This window comes from Carassius auratus, chromosome 1 (genome assembly GCF_003368295.1).
Source record: "Carassius auratus strain Wakin chromosome 1, ASM336829v1, whole genome shotgun sequence".
Classification (NCBI taxonomy): Eukaryota; Metazoa; Chordata; class Actinopteri; order Cypriniformes; family Cyprinidae; genus Carassius; species Carassius auratus.
In genome coordinates, this window is record NC_039243.1 from 12,621,877 (window position 1) to 12,643,057 (window position 21,181).

General features: G+C 37.4%; 2 protein-coding genes across 2 annotated transcripts; one reads left to right on the forward strand and one right to left on the reverse strand.

The window, feature by feature from the left end:
• Positions 1 to 151: 151 nt before the first annotated feature.
• LOC113066027 (calcium-binding protein 39-like) lies at positions 152 to 10,225 on the forward strand. The gene is made up of 9 exons (XM_026237633.1): positions 152 to 492; positions 4,257 to 4,382; positions 7,385 to 7,549; positions 7,628 to 7,746; positions 7,870 to 8,038; positions 8,128 to 8,187; positions 8,261 to 8,326; positions 8,405 to 8,548; positions 8,790 to 10,225. The coding sequence occupies exons 2-9, from the start codon at positions 4,281 to 4,283 to the stop codon at positions 8,967 to 8,969; spliced, it is 1,005 nt and encodes a 334-aa protein (XP_026093418.1). The 5' UTR covers positions 152 to 492; positions 4,257 to 4,280; the 3' UTR covers positions 8,970 to 10,225.
• A 427-nt stretch (positions 10,226 to 10,652) lies between these two features.
• cdadc1 (cytidine and dCMP deaminase domain containing 1) lies at positions 10,653 to 20,340 on the reverse strand. Its single transcript, XM_026237512.1, has 9 exons — positions 20,133 to 20,340; positions 18,862 to 18,962; positions 17,663 to 17,840; positions 16,918 to 17,499; positions 12,350 to 12,399; positions 12,077 to 12,246; positions 11,686 to 11,875; positions 11,393 to 11,450; positions 10,653 to 11,131 (listed from the first exon to the last, which is right to left on the reverse strand). Exons 1-9 carry the CDS (start codon positions 20,251 to 20,253, stop codon positions 11,067 to 11,069), a joined length of 1,515 nt encoding a protein of 504 aa, XP_026093297.1. The 5' UTR covers positions 20,254 to 20,340; the 3' UTR covers positions 10,653 to 11,066.
• Positions 20,341 to 21,181: the final 841 nt, after the last annotated feature.

The following is a 21,181-nucleotide window of genomic DNA, read 5'->3' on the forward strand; positions in this document are numbered from 1 at the left end:
GTGACAGTGTTGTTCCATAGTCCAGGTAGGTGTGTGACGCGATACTTAAAAACGTCGTGATTCAAAATCATGAGTCATGCACTTATTTTAGCCAGTTTCTCTTAATAATACACTCTGAACACATCCACATCCGGGTAACACGACGCCTCGCCTCAGTGAGGGAGGAAGCGCCAATCACAGCGCGGCATCTGACCTGAGATCAGCTCGCGCATCACAGACCGAATCGGCACCGACGGCCGCAGAACCGATCCCAGATCATTCCTTATAACCGCATAAAGCCACTCGACACAGCGAGTTTGTTACAAACCCATCATGTCTTTTGCAGATATGCGCGTTTGAGTCACAGTCAATTTTTTATTCGCCTATACACACACATTCCGCTGACGCGCGCGCGCACACAGTCTGTTGGCGTGATCGGGACGGCTGCTTGCCATAGACAGTAAGCTGCTCGCGCTAGCACACCCACAGAAGACACAGTAACATCGCAGCACTGTAAGTATTCAACATTTCACACATTACAGAATCGTTCGGTTGATATCAAAGAAAACGTCGAACTGGCGTAAACCCCAACACACTGAACTCTCAGACTTCTGCTGCGTGTCTTTTAGCTTGGTGTCGCACGATAATAAGCTAAACGTAACGTTACTCCCAATTTTCCGCATGTAGGGTTTGTTTATGGTAACTGATGGCAAGCACCTAGAGAGTGTCTTGTCTGTGATGTGAGTGTTCGAGCCGCCAGCGTCTGAAAGCTTTCATTGTTCCGTTCTATTAGACTGTGACGCTCTCGCTCTGTTCGCGTGTTACACTGTAAGCAGCTCGCGCAGTGTCACGCTGTAATTCTGCTGCTGCTGTTGAACTGACTTAACGGGCCTGAAACCGATCACTACTGCAAGGCCCGTTCACTCGGTTCAACACAAACACATGCGGATCATGCATCGGAGGGCCCGTTCCTTCAATCCCGCATGCATTTCAGCACATTTCTACACCAGCTTTCGGATGGTTCCCTGATAGAGAGCTTTTAGAACTTCTGTCACACAAATCTGACGACTGATGTTAAAAATGACATACGTTCAACCTCGTTTTTTGCAATGTGGTTTATAGTGGAATAACGTTAATAAGTCCAATGCTCTTTCCATAAATCATTTTTTAATAAAAAATGTAAAAACCTTTTTTAATGGGAGAACTATTACAACAGTGTCAAAACAATTACGTAATTTATTGATGATCTGTTTCTTACTTTTAATAAACCTATTTTATATTATGTTATATTAGAACTATTAATTAAATGACCAAAATGTGTTTAGCTGTGTCCCACATTTTTTTAACAACCTTTGGTAGTGCATAGTTTTATTTTAATCTTTTATTTTAGTTAAATAATATAAATGTACATAATATAATATATGTTTTATATTACAAAAAATGAACATTCCCTAAATATGTGATACCCAGGGAGTGACATCATGTGGATTTTTTCTACATGCAAATTTTTAAACGTTGACTTTACTTTTAAAGCTCAGTCATTCAACTCCGTCAGCTTACTTTAGACTAAATTAGCAACCCCACATTTGTTATACTTTTCCATGAATTTGGCAGTTTTTGTCCCTATTCCAGTGCAATAATATTGTTTTAATTACCAATAATATCACTGCCTTCGTGTTGTATAGTAATCGTCTTGACAAATAGATGATTAAATTAATAATTTATATTCTTTGGAGTAATTCGAACTGGTTTCTCAGCCCCATCTGTCTCTTGCAAGGGTTTCTCCGTTGTATGAATTATGTAGTCTATGTGCATCAGAGCGAGTTCTTCCATTTCATCATTTGTTTTGTAGTTTTGCTGCACTAGGGTGTTGACGGCGGTATTTACAGATAGTAAACAAAAGAAGAGCTTCTATTTTATTCTTTGACGAGGACTCTATAATCTTATGCCCAACACTGTCACACAGCAAACAGAAGACCGTTCACTCACTGCTAAATAAATGTGGTCATGTGACATTCCTCAGCGATGGGCCTTTTGATGGCTCAGGTGATACTGTGATGGGAAACGAGGGTGGCATACATTGCTGGAGATAAGTTATGACTTTGTCATGACTGAGGTGGGTCAGGTCTTGGTTTTATTGCTGGCAGTGTTTGCATAGTGAATTCCTGTAAGTCGTTCCCAGTCTTTAAACACACCTAGATTGCGTATAGACAGAGTATAGACAAAGACTGGTATGAATAGTAAATTCAATTCAAAACCCTTTAGAATAGTGGTTGACCGATAGCTAGGTTGGACCGCACTGGGCAATATAAATAAATCAATCATCATTCAAATGGATAATTCATGAATGAAAATTAAAATGGTGCTTAACTTAAAAAAATATTAATATTAATTATATATTTATCATTAGTTCATTATTATTACAGAAGCAATTTAAAAATAAAAAAATGTTTTAGTTGATTGAAATGAGCATACTGCTCTTCTCTCTCCACTAGTGCAGTATCTAGTCAACAAATTAATTACTTGGTAATGATATGAAAACATGCACCATAGTATAATGTGTACACACTGTTTAGTTGATGTTTGTGTCCCGCTCTGTTCAGCGCACAGTAGCATGCGTCAAAACAAACAGCCTCTACAGGCCGCTCTCGCTCTTGTACTGTATAATGACAGCGGATCTTCTCAGCCGCTCTAGCAATGGAGGCAACCTGAAAAAAATATCGGCATGGATTTTTGCAGATAGTTCCCACAATCAACTATCTGTGCCTATTAATCCGAAAAAAAAGGTACAACGCTCGATCTCTACTTAGAACCTTTATTTGAAAAAGCAAACAAACAAAAACATTTGATCAAACTAGATACGCTTTATGTAATCATTAATTGTAAATTGGTAATAATGTTTGCTATTTTGAGTAAACGCAGCTCTAATATGAAGGGAATCTGATCAAAGGGCAGCTGCTGACAGGTGGAGGAACAGGAAATTTCCAACAGGAGCAGTGGACTTTAGGACTCTGTCTCTCTCACACACACACACACACACACACACACACTCCGTAGGTTCTTAGATCACAGGATTACCAGTCACAAGTCTCACTAGGTTCTCTTGGAAAAACATTGAATATTTCCTTCATTATGTGGTTTAAAATTTCCTCTGACATTTCATTCTGTTGTTAACCCTGTCAAAATGGCATTGCTTATGAACAGATTTAATTAAATCAAATTGAGAATGAATAATTCAATTTAAATGTTTTATATATATATATATATATATATGACTTTATTTAATAAAACCGCCTTTCAGATCATTACTGTCCTAATTATTATTGGTGATATGTAATTAGTAAAGTATGTAATTAAGTAAAAGTGAAAACAATTACAGGTTTTTCAATAAATTGAAAAAGCTTAAATCAAATAATATATATATAATAGAAGAAAAACTAACAGCATAAATAAAATCTCTTAACCTTTAGCAAAAGTGTTTTGAATCTTGCTGGGTCTCTTGCGAGAAGTGAATCACACTTACTCTGTGTTACAAGGCATGTGATTGGCTGTTTGCCAGTGATGTCACACATTCATGTGCGTGCGCTCCACAAACTCTGGATCAAAGCCTGAGTTGACAAAGAAAGTTGATAATAAGCATCATGCTTCCAACTAAGTCAGATAGGTGTTTTGTCAACTCAAAACTTATCATGTATCTCTGAATTTGTTCAACTACCATCATGGGACAGGCCTGTTGTCAATTTTTCTCAAGTTTTTTGCTGTCAGAATTGAAGAGGGCAATCAAAACCATTCACCCATTTCTACTCATGATTACAATTACCGATGACACAATTACGTAATCATTCAAAGCAGCAAGTAATCGTTCAAAGTCCACTTATGGTATTCTGCATGCTTAAGATGTGTTTTTTCTTTAGGTGATCTTAAGGGTTTTTCCATTGTTTTAATTTTATTTTTAGTATAACATTATAATACCATGTATAATTAAACTTCTTGTATATAAAGAAGAAACCAATCCAATGTATAGTTGACATTTGAGGCTTAATACTATAGAAAATACAATAAACGTTTTCAGTTAGTGTTTTCAACTTGTTTGTTTACACATAAAAAATGGCCTGCGGTTGCTTCAAATAATTATATAAACATCATTCAGTGTTAATTCTGATAATCAAAATTAATAATAGCAATTACAATTTCAAGGGAATAATAAACAATTATGATTATTTCATAATCGTGCAGCCCTATTGAATCGTGTCTTTTCTTTTTTACATTTGCTCCAGGTTCTAAAGTCTACGGCTGCTACCATGCCACTATTCGGTAAACCTCACAAGAACCCCACAGACATTGTGAAGACCCTGAAGGACAACGTCTCCATCCTGGTCAAGCAGGACAAGAAGACCGAGAAGGTATGAGTTTGAGAACAGTCCCTGGTATTATAATCGAATTACACTTGCAGATCAGGTAACCGTAAAATGCTGTCCTGCAAGTTGGTTCTGATTGCTTCTTTTTAAAGGATGCAGCAGATTGTATTCTGGTTTACTTTACAGTGACTGTACGGCATTACTTTATTACTTTTATAAGCTTAATTTGCCTCAAATGAGGCATGTTTACACTAAAAAGAATATCATGAGTTTAAGACAGTGCTGTTCCAGTGCATTAAGCACATACTTAAGATGGATTACATATGTTCTTACACTGAAATGCGTTGCACAAATGTGGCACAAAGGTTTAGTGGATTTGTGTTTTTCCTTCTGTGTTCACCTTGGTCCACTGGTCTGATTATTTTTCCACTCTTTTCTCCACAGTTTTATTCAATTCCAGCATTAATCCCAGCAGTTCCAGAAACTCTGTTGATTGCATAATGAATTTAGCTATTGAGTGATGATGCTTAAGTTTCCTAGATCTTTCTTCAGCTTTAACCTAAGACACAATATAGCTCTTTTAAAACACAACATCAGTGGTATCCTCTAAATCGGGCTGCTTTCCACTGCTGTTTTTTTCCAGTGTGTTTTTGCATTTTTCATTTGCTTTCTCAGAGAAACCAGCCTGGCCCCAGGCAAAGAAGTGTTTTAAACCAGTGCAGTAAATCGGATTGAGAATTAGTTTCTGCAGTGGACATTAATAATCTTATCCTATAGTAGAATGTGCTTAAAATGTGGATATGCATTTTGTATGACTTCAGTTGTGCTTCACCACACTTGTGTGTTTTTTTTTTTTTTAATGATCTGCTGTAGGGCAAAGGAAATGCCTGTGAATGACCTTTGGCAGTTTTGTGAGCAGTGCCCACCAGACTAACATGGACATGCAGTCTGAAACTGAGATTAGCATCTGAGAAAATATTACATTTAACCTGAACTCCTATTTTGATGATTTGTAGATAAATGACTACTGACATTTGTGTTTTCTTCTGAAGAGCTTTCAGTTATAGGCATTTTTCTTGTTGAATGGCGGTTGTTTATGTCTGTTATTTTTGTGTCATTGATGTACTGTTTTTTTTTTTGTTTTTAATTTTTTAAAATAATTTTACATTTCCTGTTTTCACTTGTGTTTTTTTGTTTAAAAAAAAATGTCTGTGTAGTTTATTTGTTTTATTTAGATCTTGTTATTTCAGTACTTCATATTAAACTTAATATAGTTGTGAAATGTTACTTTAGCAGCTACTAGCAAGATCAAGTAATTTTACCTTTTTATTTATTTTATTTATTTAGATTTGTATATTTATTGTATTTAATATTCATATTTTTTTTCAAGGAAATAATTTTTTTATTAATGACTTTAACTATAACAGAGGTTTGACACTGGCTCTCAGCTATGCAGTAAGTAACGCAACCCAGAATATTCTTTAGTCTTCCACCTTCAATATTTACACCTATATGAAGCCAGACCTAGGTATATCATAAGTATAAATCCCATTTGGAGAAATAGGAAATGAATATGGACATCATAAGACTGACACATCTGTGCCCTATATTGCCTTGGAATATTATTATGATGCACCTTCCTCATAATAATCAGCAGAATTTCTTGAATATAAGATGCAGCTTAGCATCTCATGTACCAGTGTACATAGACTGATCAAAGACAGATGGACATGTATCTGCTGCGGTAGCGATCGAGTCAAAACATTTAGGCAAAGAGTATCCCTGGACAAAGCTCAGTTTTACAAATAGAAAAGGAACAACAATGTCAGTTTTTTTTTTGTTGCAGAGATTCTATGTCCTGCATATGAGCACTTGAGTGCTTGAAACCTCAGGATCCTACAATTATTAGCATACTAGAAAAAGTTGTTTCTTTAAAGAAACTAAATTTTAACTTTTTTTGTTGTTGTTGTTGTTGTTGAATACCAGGCCATATGGGATTGGTTGGCAATGAACAGGCAGATAAAGTGGCTTCAGTTGGAAATAAAAATGTAATATCCCAGCATCTGATGTAGAATCTATATTAAAACTGTGCATTAATAATAATTGGCGAATGGAATGAATGCATATATAACAGACTATATGAGGTAAATCCAGTGGTAAATTAAAGAAGTTATTACTGTTTTGAAAATACATATGACCAGGTTCATTCATGACTTACTCCTATTTAGTGAAAGGGGAAGAGAAACCTGTTTGTGACTTGTGTAAGAATTTTTGGACTGTACAACATATTTTAATAGAGTGTCAAATTTTTGTATTCAGTATCAGCGAATATGCAGCCGATATAATTTTTTTTTACTATACTAAAATACTTTTTTTTTTTTAAGTCTCTCCCGGAAGAATTTTAGAATGTTTATAAACCAAAAGATTCTATATGATTTCGATCACTACTATTGTTGTTACTTGTATGTTTTTGTATAGTGATTGCTTCTTAAGAAAATGTGACATTATTGTTAATGTATTGAAATTATACTGTTAATGTTACCATGAATATAGCAATTGTTGCTGATATGGCGTTAAAACATATGTTAACTATAATAACCTTGGTGAAAGTAGCTGTTAAGGTAAATTTGCCCACTATTTAATTTTAATCTCATGTCAGTAAGTTGTTCAATTAACGGTATATGAACCTCATTTTCAACACATCTTTTTTTAGACCAACATTGAGCGAGAATTCAGGTTCCTGGAATCGCTAGTATTTGTGCTGCGAGTAGAAAGATGTCGGAGAAGTGGGAATATCACTCCACCGCCCGACCTCTTGCTAATTTTCACCTCCCCACTAAGGCTCTTTTCGGCAACCCTGTGATAAAGTCAAGCGTTTGAAGTGCTGGGAACCTCCGAGGGCCTGGGAGAAAACCCTTATGCTCCAGCTCTTTCAGCAGCTGATAAATAGCTAATGATGGTCTTTTGCCATACGCTTTGAGTTGTATTGTTATGGCCATGTTTGGTAGTGATCATTTGTGTAAAAGTGATCTTTGTGTGTTCGTCAGGCTTCAGAGGAGGTGTCGAAATGTCTGGTGGCGATGAAGGAGATCCTGTACGGCATTAACGATAAGGAGCCACACACAGAAACGGTGGCCCAACTGGCTCAAGAGCTCTACAACAGCGGCCTGCTCATCTCACTGGTGGAAAACCTGCAGGTCATTGATTTTGAGGTGAGGATGCTGTATTATTGCTCGTCTCTTTCATCTTTTAATTAAAGATTGTAATAACTGGTCTATGTGTGTTCACAGGGTAAAAAGGATGTTTGTCAGATCTTCAACAACATCCTGCGCAGGCAGATCGGGACCCGCAGCCCGACGGTGGAATATTTCTGCTCCCATCAGGAAGTTCTTTTCATCTTGCTCAAAGGGTGAGAGATGATGGGTGTTTTTGGAAATTTAGCATGGAATTGATCCAAAATCATGAAGTTCTGTTTTCCTGAACACTGCTTCTGTTGAGAATTTGTGTGAACGGGACATTTCTGCTGTGGCAGGTATGAGACCCCTCAGGTGGCACTGAATTGTGGGATTATGCTGCGTGAGTGCATCCGGCATGAACCTCTCGCCAAAATCGTCCTCCACTCTGAACACTTTAAAGATTTCTTCGGCTACGTGGAGATGTCCACATTTGACATCGCCTCTGATGCATTTGCCACCTTCAAAGTAAGTGCCATATATTTTTTTTGACACATTAAATGATTTGTAAAATGAAATAGTAAATTGCAATCGTTTTATTTATTTTTTATTTACAGGACTTGCTCACAAGACACAAGGTTCTGGTGGCGGAATTTTTAGAACAGAACTATGATGCGGTAATAGATGAATTTTTGGGGTTGTTACTTTTTAATCATGGAATTCTGGAAAACTGACATATTGATCTTTCAGGTTTTTGATAACTACGAGAAACTGCTTCACTCTGAGAACTACGTGACCAAGAGACAGTCATTGAAGGTGTGTGTTGTGCCGTCTGATTTTCGTCTTCTGGAGCCTATTCTGTCATTAACATCAAGTGTTTGTGTTGTGTGACAGCTGCTGGGTGAACTGCTCCTGGACAGACACAACTTCACAGTCATGACACGGTACATCAGTAAACCAGAGAACCTGAAGCTCATGATGAACCTCCTGAGAGACAAGAGCCCCAACATTCAGTTTGAGGCTTTCCATGTCTTCAAGGTACACCTGAATTTTTCAGAAATCCTGGAATGTTTTTCACTCTGACAGAGTCACTCTGTCAAGCTCCAAAATGATTAAAGTACCAAATTGTGGTTTATATGGCTTTTGGATTATATTTTCAAATCTTATAAAAGCCATATGATAGCACTGCATGAGACTTAAATAAAAATTAACATACCTCGAAAAATAATCTCCTAACTTCTGCATTTCCTTTTTTTTGTGCGTGTGTGCATTTCCTCAGGTGTTTGTGGCCAATCCAAATAAAACGCAGCCCATCGTAGACATTCTATTGAAGAACCAAACGAAACTCATCGACTTCCTTAGCAACTTTCAGAAGGATCGCACAGACGACGAGCAGTTCAACGACGAAAAGACGTACCTCGTCAAACAAATACGAGACCTAAAGAAGCCAGCCTCCTAAACTTTAGCTACTGCAGCATTAGGGAAAAATATATATATATATATTAACAATAATAATTCTATTTAAAATCTTGAAAATTGTCTTTTCTTAGTTCTGAGGCTTTCAAAACAAGGTTCCTGATCTTTGATGTTCTGTTATTATTTTTTAATTTTTTATGCTTTTAATTTTCCTCTTGTGTTTTATTTTATTGCAAACTCTCGTGCCATGATAAGATGTTTTAGAAGTAGGAATCAGCCAGTTTGCGTTACAGGAAAAACCTTCTTCGAACATCAAGACGCCTTGCGGATGAGAAAGTACAGGTAAACTTTCATCTTCCGTTTCTGGATGTTTTTCACGAGGCTGGAAATTCTACGTTTTCCGTGGCATCAACAGCGCCACAACACGACAGTTTCGCTATGCTAGAAGAGATTGTGTTATATGGATATTGCTGGAAAAGAGGTGAAATTCCCAAAAGATGAATTATAAGCGTTTTTTTTTTTTTCTGGATGACTTGTAACTGCACTACTCTTCATTCTTGCATTCCTCCTTTGTCAACTTGTCATGGCTTTTCTCTGGCATTAGCTTCCACTTTTATTTCATCAGCCTATGCTTTATCTAGAACACTACAAACGTGATCATTTCCTCCCTGTTCTCTTTATTCTGTTTATATTTTATAAGAATTACTTCGAAGGATGAATTCACTTATCAGTATTTTAATTGTTTATCTGAGCTGAAACCGAAAGAGCATCTGTGGGTCTTCATTTACAATCGGAGTCGCTGCCAGGACATTTTTCTGATCAGAAAGCATCACTATTTTGTTTGATATGTTTTTATTTGATGTTTACCTATGTTTAAAACAGACAAAAGCTGATTTTACTCTTTAAGGTGGTTGCCATTTTAGAAGAATCTTGAAATATCAACTTTGGCACTTAGTGAACCGGTGTATATTCCAACTTGTAGATTTGATGTAGATCAGTGAGGTATAGCTATAGTGCTGTGGCATTACTATTGTATGCTCTATACTATAGTAATCTTAGTGCTATAGTATTTGTTAACTTTAGAACATCATACTAAAGTACTTCTTATACTGTAGTGCAGCTGTAGTATAATATTCATTTCTTTAACTGTAGTTTGTATTTTGTGCTATAACCCACCATTTATCGGTTTGGGATGATTTTGACAGAAGTAGATTGTTGCATAGCTGAAAAACCAGATGAAATGAGGACACAAATGTACAAACTGGTGCCTTTTGTTCTTGAGTTGTTAATTTACTTTTATTTTTTTAGAAGAATTTTTGGAAGGGGGAGCTTAATTTCTTTTGATTGTTTTTAATATGTTCTCATTGAGCATATTTAGCTTGATTAAGCAATGAACCTCTTTAACTCACTATATTTGAGTTATGCCGTTAAGGAAAATTCATTAAATTTCATTCTTTTTTTCCTCTGCAGTTGATTGTTTTATTACTATCATCCTTAGGATTATAGGATGAAATATGTTTTGGTGGTTTACACCCATCAGTGTGAAGCAAATTAATTTATAATCTAAGGCTACTATTTTCAAATTATTTTCATGAAGTTAAATTTTAATATATTTGTCAGCAGTAACACTGAAAATGCCAAACCATGTGTTCAAGATTTTAATTCAGATTTTTCCTGCTACATATACAGGTGTAGTTTATCTGAAATCAAACCCAAAAAAGCCAACTGTGTTAGTGACTTTTTATTTTTTTTCTTCAAAGAAAAAAACATTAGGTATATATACTGTAGACTGTAAATTAAGAACACATTTAAATGGTAATATATTTTGTGTACTTTTAATGGACAGTTTTGCTTGTCCTTTAAATTTTTACGTTTAAAATCTTTGTTGTGTGCAATTTGAAAACCTTTAGACCCAAATCCCATTTCTAAAATGCATATAATTAAACTTACAACAAGATGTACTGGTAAACTGGTAAAAGCATAAAACATTTTCCCTCTTTTATGCTGTATTGTAATAATAAAACAATGTTGATTCAAATCATGCTGCAGGTGAACTAAAGTTCTTCACCAGGAAATGAAAGTCACATTTGAACATCTCGTTGCTGTCATAATGACAGGAGAGCAGCTTTTGAAATGACTTCTATGATCTCAGTCTCTTATTGCACTGAAAATGAGTTTCTTCTTCTTTTCGTTTCATGTAGCCATCTGCAAAAGATTAAAAATAAACACTTAATAATCATAAAGTGTGTACAAGGGTAGATGGTATGGAATCCTTTTTGGGAAATTCACAAATACCTACAAATCTGAACTACAACACTAATTAAAACGTCACTAATGAAAAAAAAAGATTTTTGACACTGATAAACAATGGGTTCAGAAAGGTAGATGGTTTTCCCCATCCAGTTATTGAGAAACTTAATGAGAAACTTTTTTTGCTGTTTTTTATTGAGACACAAAAACACTTACTTGCTGTGGGGGGAGCAGCTTGTTCTGAAATATGTCTAGCAGAAGATTTCTGCTGCCACTGAAAAAATATATTTATATTTTTTTTGAGTACATTTTCAAGTATAATAGTTTCATATATATTTATAAATTTTATTTCTATAATATATATATATATATATATATATATATATATATATTATAGTTAAATATCATAAATGTTCAAATGAAAGAAAAAGAAAAATACCACACCACTGTGTTTTCATTAAATTCATAATTTATCATCATCATAATTGAATGATTAAAGCTGCACTTACAATAAACTTCTGGACGCCCTTGAGTTTGTCAAACCTGAGGTAGGAGATGTCGTTTTTGACTTTTTTGCTGTCCAGATCTGTGGTGTAGATCTGCTTTATTCCAGCGCAGCCTATCAGAGGGACACACTCATCGCATGGGCATTTGGTCACAAATAGCATTGTGTTCTCCTCCTCTTTTATCTCTGCACTCCTGTAGATTGGAGGGACACAAAAGGAGAAGGCGGGAAATATAATTAATTCATTTATTTGAGCATTCAAATGGCCTGATATTCAGAGTTCTTTACAAACACTGTCAGTGCATATCAAATACTGCACATCTCCAGCGTGAACGGATGATCAGCTGATGTTGTTGCCAAGTGTTGTTCTGACAGATCCTTTCCACGAGACTCACCTGAATGTGATTGCGTTCTGCTCAGCATGGAGGATGTATCTGTACTTCCTGTTCTGTCTCTCCTCTTGCTTGTGATCCATCTGAGGATACTCTGCATACTGTGAGCCCACTGGATAGGCGTTGTAACCACAGCCCACTAAGTAAAGCTGACCTGTGCCATCACATTGTGACTAGAGGTAGTTTAAGGAGAAAATAAGAGAGGTGTTCTTTATTTAAAACACATTTATAAATTCATAAAGTAATTTGTTTTATTTATTTGAGTTTTTGGCTCACCTGTTTGCCCTCGGCCCAAATAACAGCACCAACTCCCACTTTAGGATCCTCTAGATAAAGAGACAACACACAAAAACTGAAAACATTTGAACTGCATCCTCAGTTTTACTTTGCACCCTGACATCATCCTCCAGGAAATTATATAATTTTGGCAGGAAAACAACAATGTTAGCAATGGACTAGTTGGGCTGTCACTTTATAACATTCCATGATGTTAGATAATATTTTCAGAATGATATTATCAAGATTTCAAAATATGGTTCAATCTCGGAATTTTGCGTAATTTACGAGACAACACTTCGGCCCAATCCCAATTCTACCCCTTAGCCCTTCCCCTTTCCCCTACCCCTCCGTTTCGCGCATTCACGAGAAGGGGTAGGGGTGTCTTGATTCTCTTTTGTTTGGAGGGGTAGGGGTAAGGGGAAGGGCCAGATAGCCATTTAAACGAAGATTTTTCAGGACCATACTTCAAAGAAGGGGTATGAATTATCTCGGCAACATGGCTGCTACAACTAACAAAAAGACACATTAATGTAAGTGTTGGCATAAATAAAAATTTTAACGATAAGTAATCATTTGTGTTATGTTACATTCAATTGTGTTCATATTAACGGTTGTGTTACTCAAAGAAATGTTTGCAAAAAATCGCTAATATTTGCTAATGTCATATCATTACAGACTGCATGATGCCACAGCATATGTCTGTTCAGGGCAATAACTGCCGTAGACACTGATGGGGGCTAATCCCCACGATATTTAGAAATCGCTAAACCATTTTCTCAAATATTGCCTATTCGAGAGAGAGAGAGAGAGAGAGAGAGAGAGAGAGAGAGAGAGAGAGACCGAGAGAGAGAAATGGAAGTTAAAAACAGCAATTGTATCCTCTCGTCACTTGAAAATATAATGTTGCCATTCAGTATTTAAACTTTATTTAATAAAAGTCGTGGGGCAGCGTTGACAAGTTTATTTTCTCCTGGATGTGTGAGCTGCGCGATTTCCGATATGTGTGTGTGTGCCAGTAAGCAGTGCATTAATACAGAAAGATTTTTGTTCCAAAAATACTCCTTCAAACGTACAACTTAATTTTTGAAACTTTGTCCATGTTTAGCATGGGAATCCAACTCTTTAACAGTGTAAAAAACTCAGTATGCATGAAATAGCATTTCACCCCCCCTTTAAAGTAAGCGTGTATGTGCTTAGACTGTGTCCCGTGCGTGAAAACGCGACATTGTACATGGAATCTTATTGGTTGTTATTGAACCGCACATGGAACACATGGAATAAGTTCACTGAAGTTCAATCAAGACGAGCCGAGATGGATCCGCCGAATCGACCATCTCAGGTAACCAGTTTTATTTGTTTTGATGTTAAATATGTCAAATGTATTGTCTTGACTGAACTTCAGTGAACTTATTCCATGTGTTCCATGTGCGGTTCAATAACAACCAATAAGATTCCATGTACAATGTCGCGTTTTCATTGGTCAGTCGTTGAAGCCTATTTCTGATTGGTTGTTGCCATTTTGACAGCGTTTATGCCAAGAGCAAGGAAAAAGAAATCGAAGAGAAGAGTACTTGGCCATTCGTGAATGCACGGGACACAGTCTAAGCACATACACGCTTACTTTAAACGAAGAGGAGAGATTTGCGATTGCACTGAACACGTTTTAAGTGCAGGCATACTCTCAGAGCAAGTCCAAAGAAAATTCTTAGCAAGAGATTCGCTCCCGACATTTGACAGGGAAATACGCCATACTATTATGCATCAATTAAAAAATTGCTAGCGGTGAAAGTGTTTCACCCTCAGGTAAGCTAACCATCAATCCCTCACTGAGCAAAAACGCTAGCACTTTACTTCCTACTTGCTGGTAATTGTGTAGCTACATTTGTGTTACAAATGGCTTGAAGTTGGCATGAAATGAAAACGAAATTTTATATCTAATAAAAAGTCTCAACTTTACATTGAAACAAGACTTATCTTGTGATATAAGCTAGAATTCTTCAATCATTCAGTCTCCTTAAATCCTGTCCTGCCTTACAGTTGACTGCAAACTTGCAATCAGATCTGCCTCCATCCAATCAACACCTGATGGCCAGAAAATAAGTCCTGCTCTACGTTTCTTTTTTCTTTTTCAATAACCTCTGGTTACTTACATAACCTTGGTTCCTTGAGATAAAGGAAGTGTTGCATTACACACTATGGAGGTAAACTCTGAGCACCATTTTGTCAGAATCTTTTGACTGATAGTGACAGTCATTGACTCTTATGCAACGCTCGTTCCCTTATCTTTGAAGTTATATAAGTAACCAGAGTGTTCCCTTTCAAACGGTCTCTCCCGATACGTTACATGCTATAGGGGAATGCATCCAATTGCACCATGCTATAAGCAAGTGCAGAATGAAGCCACTCTGTGAACCCAGTGGACTCTCGTAAGCATAAGCTAAAAATGAGACACCAACACCCTCATGTTGTCCAGTACGGTATATTGACAGGCCACTGCCTTAAACATGAATCTCAAGAACGGTCTGTGCTGGGGGGCTATCTGGATGTGAAAGTAAGCAACTTTCAGATCCACCAATAATAATAAAAAAAAACACTCCCTGGGGCATACATGTAAAAGGATCTGTTTCAAATTCAGCATCTTGAACGGGCATCTCATGAGTGAGCAGTTCAAATGCCTGAGATTGAGAATGGACCTGAACCCACCATCTTTCTTGGGAACAAGGAAATGACAGCTGTAAAAGCCCAACTTGCTGTTCGCTAGAATTTCCATTCCAGTTTCCATGGCTCCTTTTGCAGGCAGTGTTTGTACTTCAGATTGGAGACAATGAGCATCGTTGTCCCATAACGTACCTCTGAAGTGAGGTGGACTGCGAGTAAAATGGAACAATTAGCCTCGTTCTATAGTCTTTAGAACCCAACTTGACGCATCTGGGATGGCTTTCCAAGCTTGGAGACAAACGGCAAGTGGTCTGAGTTTTTCAAATGGCAGTTCGCTGCATGAGGGCGGGGAACTGACATTGGTGGATAATAAGAACAGGAGAAATGTCTTTTAAGTAAGTGGGTTTGCTATCACAATGGAATTTTGCTTGGCTGCACCCTGAATAAGAAAGACAGGCCCAATCTGAATGGAGCTTCCATCGCTCAGAGTTAAGCAGTGGGATAGAGAGTGAGCACAAGACTTCTTTGAAGGAGATCCAGCCTAGGTGAGAACTCATCCTCTCATCTTCCTCTCTGTGTTGATATCAGGATGGCTTCTGAGTCTCAGAGCCTAGAGCCAAGTCAGTTGCTGTGAGCAGCTCTCTAAAGGCATCAGAACACTGGCCGGACTTGTCCATGGTGCGGAGATGTTTTGGCAGAATCACAGGTACCACTCGTACAAAAAGAGCGGAGAAGGGCTCTTACAGCGCCAACCAGGCTAGACTGAGATCCTCCACAGCCTTGGTGAGGACAGCTGGGCGTCCACACTCTGCAGTGTTGTTTGTGTCAAAGGGAGGGTGTCAAGATCTTCACCAGAACATGCCCACTCCTTCATCAAGTCAAATGATCTGAAGATCATCAAGTCATCCACAACAACATCCTCCTCAGACCCACGGAAGCAAATCAAGCCACTTGCTGCTAATTAGGGGCACTGAGACTCACATGAGAAGCACACAGGTGAGTCGAGGTGTTGTGGGGAGTGAAGCATGTGGGACCTGTGCCAGCATGAATTCGCTCGAGCCGATGTTTGAGCCCCGCTGCTTCTTCCTCCTACACTCTAGAGAGGGAAGAAATGGGAGAGCAGGCAGGGGAGGACCACCTTCATGGAAGAAGGTGATTCACAAGCAGAGAAGGATGAAACTCATGCTCTCGCAGTGACAGCAATCCGTCCTGTTGAGCACAGCCTCTGCATGGATGCTGCCCAGACAGGCAAAGTACTCACCATACCTGCATCTTGCAGGGGGTCCCTGCAAAGAGCCACATTCAAGATGCGACATTAGCAACAACGCCGCTGGGAAATGTGCTCAGAAATTTGATCTAATAGATGCAGGATGGCCGCAGGTTGAGCTTCTTGCTTCCGCTTCTTGCTTCTGCTGTTTCTTCAGAGTCCAGGAAGGAGACGATCTTCGGCACTGAAGTAGAAAGATTCTGATGAAATGGCACTCAGAACAGACTTGTATAGCAATTAGCTTCACCCCTTTTGATTGGTTAAAGTGCCATTGGTTCATGCAGTTACAAGAACGTGGAAAAGAAAAACAGGCTTCAGTATCAGAGTAAACAGGAATTTCCCCCATAGCATGTAACTAAAATAATATTTTACTAAGAGATCAGGATATAGACAACAAGAATTGTTGTTGCTTTTGCTACCTTGTGATTTTAATTTACTTTTAACTAAACCAGATCTGATGCTTCAGATCTTTATGCCAACCATTCACATTTTTAGGGACACTAGATCATGTTGTCACTTTCTGCCATCATTTTTAGTTTCTTGATTTTTGTGTTTTTGATATAAGCTGAACAATTTGATGTTTATTAAATCAAACAAGTGAAAAATATGTAAGAAAAAAAGGTATTTCAACAGAATTCACCTGTTCTACATGCCAGTAATCTGGCCTGTATGATACAGTGTCGCACCACATCCTGAGGCAAAGCTGGAGAACCCGTCCCTAAAGGCTCTGTCATGAAGAAACCATAATTTTCTTCTAAAACCGGAACGCTTGCAGCGGCAGATGCCAAAATCCTAATGAGATTCCTCATGTGCTGCCTTAAGTTACTAAAATTTGGTTCCGCACAAAAGTTATCCAGTCCCATCTTGTTTAGCACATACTTATGCTGCTCCTCGTCATTTATAAACAACTTTTCCAAGAAATCATCCAAGTTGTTCCACCATTCCCTTCTAAAGAGATCCTTAACATTGAGAGTAGGATTGTCCGTAGCAATCTTCCCAAGGAAATCACACTTTTGAGACGTTTCATCCACGAACTGCTGCATGGTGCAGTCCAGAGGCTGCAGGAGCACACAGATGTGGGGTCTGCTGTTAGACTTCAGTCTCTCTGCAGCTGTTGCATCAAAGATGGCTTCCTGGTGACTGGAGTCATTATGATCATGTTTACCTGACAGCAAACTGATCTCAGCATCACCGGGCCAGTATGATATCCTGCTCACACCAGCTGAATAAAAAAAGAGGAGAGAGAGGGTGGCAGTTAAATATTAATGTATTAAAAATGTATAAAATAAATGAAATATAAGATTATTTTAAATGTAATATGATATGCATAACTTTTTTTTTTTTTTTTTTTTTTATATAGTTATACAGCGCAGGTATGATCTTACCGTTGATGAGCATTTTGAGGCAGGTTGAACAGGGTTTTCTGGAGAAGTAGAGATCACATTCCTTCAGTCTGGGGCCATGTTTGACCACAGCCACCTGTCCTGCATGTAAATGCACACTGGAGCAATGCAGACCCAGAACCCTGCGCTCATGGACCACCACAAGACCAGTGTCTCTAGCCTGGATGAAAATATGATACTTCTCATTATTTATATATCCATAAAGCCAGTGAGTCATAGGATGTAGCAGCCTGTCTAGTTCATACACACTACAAGTTAATTAGCATTTCATTATTACACATGAGTCATTATATGTAAAAGAGGGACTCTTTCATGTGAGAAACAGGTTTCCAATAATAATTCTGTTGTTGTGTGTGTTTTTTTCCCCCATAAATATATAAAAATCAGACATTTTACACTGTTACATAGAATTTCTAACACTTTTTTACTTTATAAGTTCTCATCTGCATTTAAGGTCAATGGCTGTTTCTCAATATGCGTTCTTTAGCGGTCTTGCGTCCTTGTGTTCTCGCTATACGTCATCATTAACTGTCGAAGTTCAATTCCAATTCTCAAAATGCAAGTACAGAGAACGCATGGAAGTGCCCGGATGTGTTCTTGATATCGAGGATGCATCGAGTGCAGACTTGAGAGAATCCAGCCGTTAGAAATCCCAGAAGACGCTGCAGGCGGCCGGTGTACGAGAACCTGCAAGCTATAAACTCGCTATCGCAAATGCTTGACGGCTCTTGGAAGTAAACATTTATTGTTTCGTTTTACTAAATTTTAATAAAGTTTTATGACACGGAGAAAGTCTGCAGTAGTTTTATTGGCATATTAAAATTAATCTTAGTCATAGTTAAATGCAGCATATCTCAATAATCATAAGGGTGTGTTCTCGCGTCCTTCCAGGTTCATTCTTCCAAGAAAGCTTGGCAAGACCGGTCTACACCACAACACAAGTTCGTTCTTTGGGTTCTTGGAATTGAGAAACCGCCAAATGTTTTTGAAACACAAAGGACTGCTTTAGAGCGGGGTTATTCAAATCTTGCCCTGGAAGGCCAATGAGGTGCAGAGTTTAGCTCTAAACAATGTTTTCGGGATCATCTTTGATCAGGGTTGCAGCCAAACTCTGCACCGCATTGGACCTCCAGGGCAAGATTTAAATAACCCTGCTTAAGAGGAAATAAAAATATTCATACAGTATCATTCTCTCGTTGCTGTGGCTCTTTCTTTGGGAAAAGTTCCATCCATAGACTCAACAATGTGAAGAGGTTGGCTTTGGACAGTCGAGGTCCATGACCTGAAACAAAAAAATATAGGACATTTGTGAACAGAAGAAGAAAAAATTTGCTTAACTACTAAAAATCACATTTTCAGTGTTATGAAAGGGATGTGCAAAGCAATTGAGATAAACGGAAAACCGATAAACCATGGTGTTTTAGGAGTGATAATTTAAACTTAGCTCAAATCAAAGTTCAAAATAAATGTATTTTCAATTCTTAATTTTTTTTATCTTGTTTTTTTTTTCACTTTTAAACATAATAAGTGCATAATAATAAAATAAAAAAGAAAGAAGAAAAAGACTGAGATTAAGGTACATTATTGGTGCTCCTCTGTGCCCTGCCTTTCTGAAACAAGTCATTTTTACAAAGCTAATTTTACTGAAAAGCACGTTTACTCTGATTGGCCAGAGATCCAGTGCGTTGTGATTGGCTGAATACCTCAAGCGTGTGACAGAAATGTTACGCCCCTTACCAGGTTCAGGAAACTTTCTTCGTAAAATGCACTGCACACACTTGAAAATTTGGGTTGTATTGTTCTGGAACAGTGTTGTACATAAAATTTAAACACTGATTTCTAGTACTGTCCTCTTTTGGAAGGCCAAACAAAGTAGTTTCACTTTCTCCATGAAACACAGAATCTCCACATCATGCTTCTGTCTTTGCGTGAACATTTGGGTGGCGTTATGCACAACTTCCCACACAGTGACATAGAGATTTGGGTCGTATTATAATTTAATCTCTGATAGAATATAATAATATTTCTAAAATGTATTATTGCTGTTATTTTTTATTATTATTAATAGCAATACATTTGAAATATTCTGTTTGGATTTCTTATTGATGTAGTTTAATGGGGTGGGTTTATTTTATTCATTAATTTCTTCAAAAAAATAAAATGATCGGTTCTGCATATCCAAACTCGGTTATTGCTTTTATACAACAGTATTGTAAAAAAGCAATATTGATCAGTCAGTAATAGCGTTACCTCTTAAAAAATAGTTGCTGACATAGATGTAAAATACGAATATAAATAAAATATATAAATGCCTGCTAAGAAATGTTGACAAAAATAAAGAACAATCTTTAATGAAAAACTGAAACGGGTCTGAAGAAACGAAGCGCCTTTGGCCAAACACAGTAAAGTTGGGCCATCCACTGAGGTCTGATTACCATAAGGCTGATCTAACCTTGAACTCTGGTATCCGTCTGTACTCCGGTATCCCTCACATTACGCTCTTCCTCGCCGTTTGGAATTGATCTATTTCCCTCGAAATCCCGTTGAGACCGCCGACTGTCGGATGCTGCCATTCAACCGCGATCAACGTTGACCTGTCATTGACTAAACAGGCCAGAACAACAACAGACCGTCCTCTTCCTATTTGCGCTGACGTCACCAGTGGGCGGGTCACCTGTTCTTAAAGGCAGACAGTTGATCTTTTCTTGCAGCTTCTCCAAAACACTGGAAGATGAATGCAGGGATTTGCTATCATCCAGTCACAGGAGCATAAGTGATGCTGGGAGTCAGTCTGACTCACAAAAGTCTTCAGTGGGGTTCAGATCTGGGCAGAACAGTCAAGTTTTTCCACACAAGACTCCTGAATCTATTTGACTGATGGCATATAAATCAGTGGTAGAATGAGACAGTATACATCTTATCTCTTATATTATAAAATATTATTTTACACACCAGCTAAAGGGCGTAGCTGAAATAGCCAACCCTGGGAATTAGGTGGGTGTGTCTACTTCATTTCTGGAACCACTGAAAAAAAAAAATGATTAATTGAATTTACAATATTTTTTTATGGTAGCCTAAGTCGTTGAAATAAATTTATTTTAGCTATATTTAAATAAACTTATTTAGCTGATTAACTTTATTTTAGCACATTTATATAAAAAAACAATGCTATTGTTCAAATGAATTATTAATGAAATTATTAAATAATTTAAAATACATTTAATAATTATATTCACGTTATAATTCTAATATTAAATAATTTTTAATAAAGGCATGATCTGATTTGTGTTATGAAGTTAAACGCAAATATTTCCATATTTCATGTTTTACACTCTAAATAGATACATCTACAGAAAATAAATATGCTGGCATATTGGCATACATAATAATAATAATAAAAAAAAATACCCAGTGCAACTTATCATAAAAGCTTTATTTATCTTTATAGTATCAGGTTTTATAACTTACAAGAGAAACTGTTGCACACATAATGTGCACAGA

Bases quoted from the DNA above. Each gene is read 5' to 3' on its own strand.
- cdadc1 (XM_026237512.1), bottom strand. From the start codon at position 20,253: ATGGCAGCATCCGACAGTCGGCGGTCTCAACGGGATTTCGAGGGAAAT. The intron at 17,841-18,861 runs GTATGAATATTT...ATTTTCATCCAG, and splicing joins AGCAACGAGAGAATGATACT to GCTAGAGACACTGGTCTTGT. The intron at 11,451-11,685 runs GTAAGTGCAGCT...ATATTTTTTCAG, and splicing joins AGGGCGTCCAGAAGTTTATT to TGGCAGCAGAAATCTTCTGC.
- LOC113066027 (XM_026237633.1), top strand. From the start codon at position 4,281: ATGCCACTATTCGGTAAACCTCACAAGAACCCCACAGACATTGTGAAG. The intron at 8,327-8,404 runs GTGTGTGTTGTG...GTTGTGTGACAG, and splicing joins CCAAGAGACAGTCATTGAAG to CTGCTGGGTGAACTGCTCCT. The intron at 8,549-8,789 runs GTACACCTGAAT...GCATTTCCTCAG, and splicing joins AGGCTTTCCATGTCTTCAAG to GTGTTTGTGGCCAATCCAAA.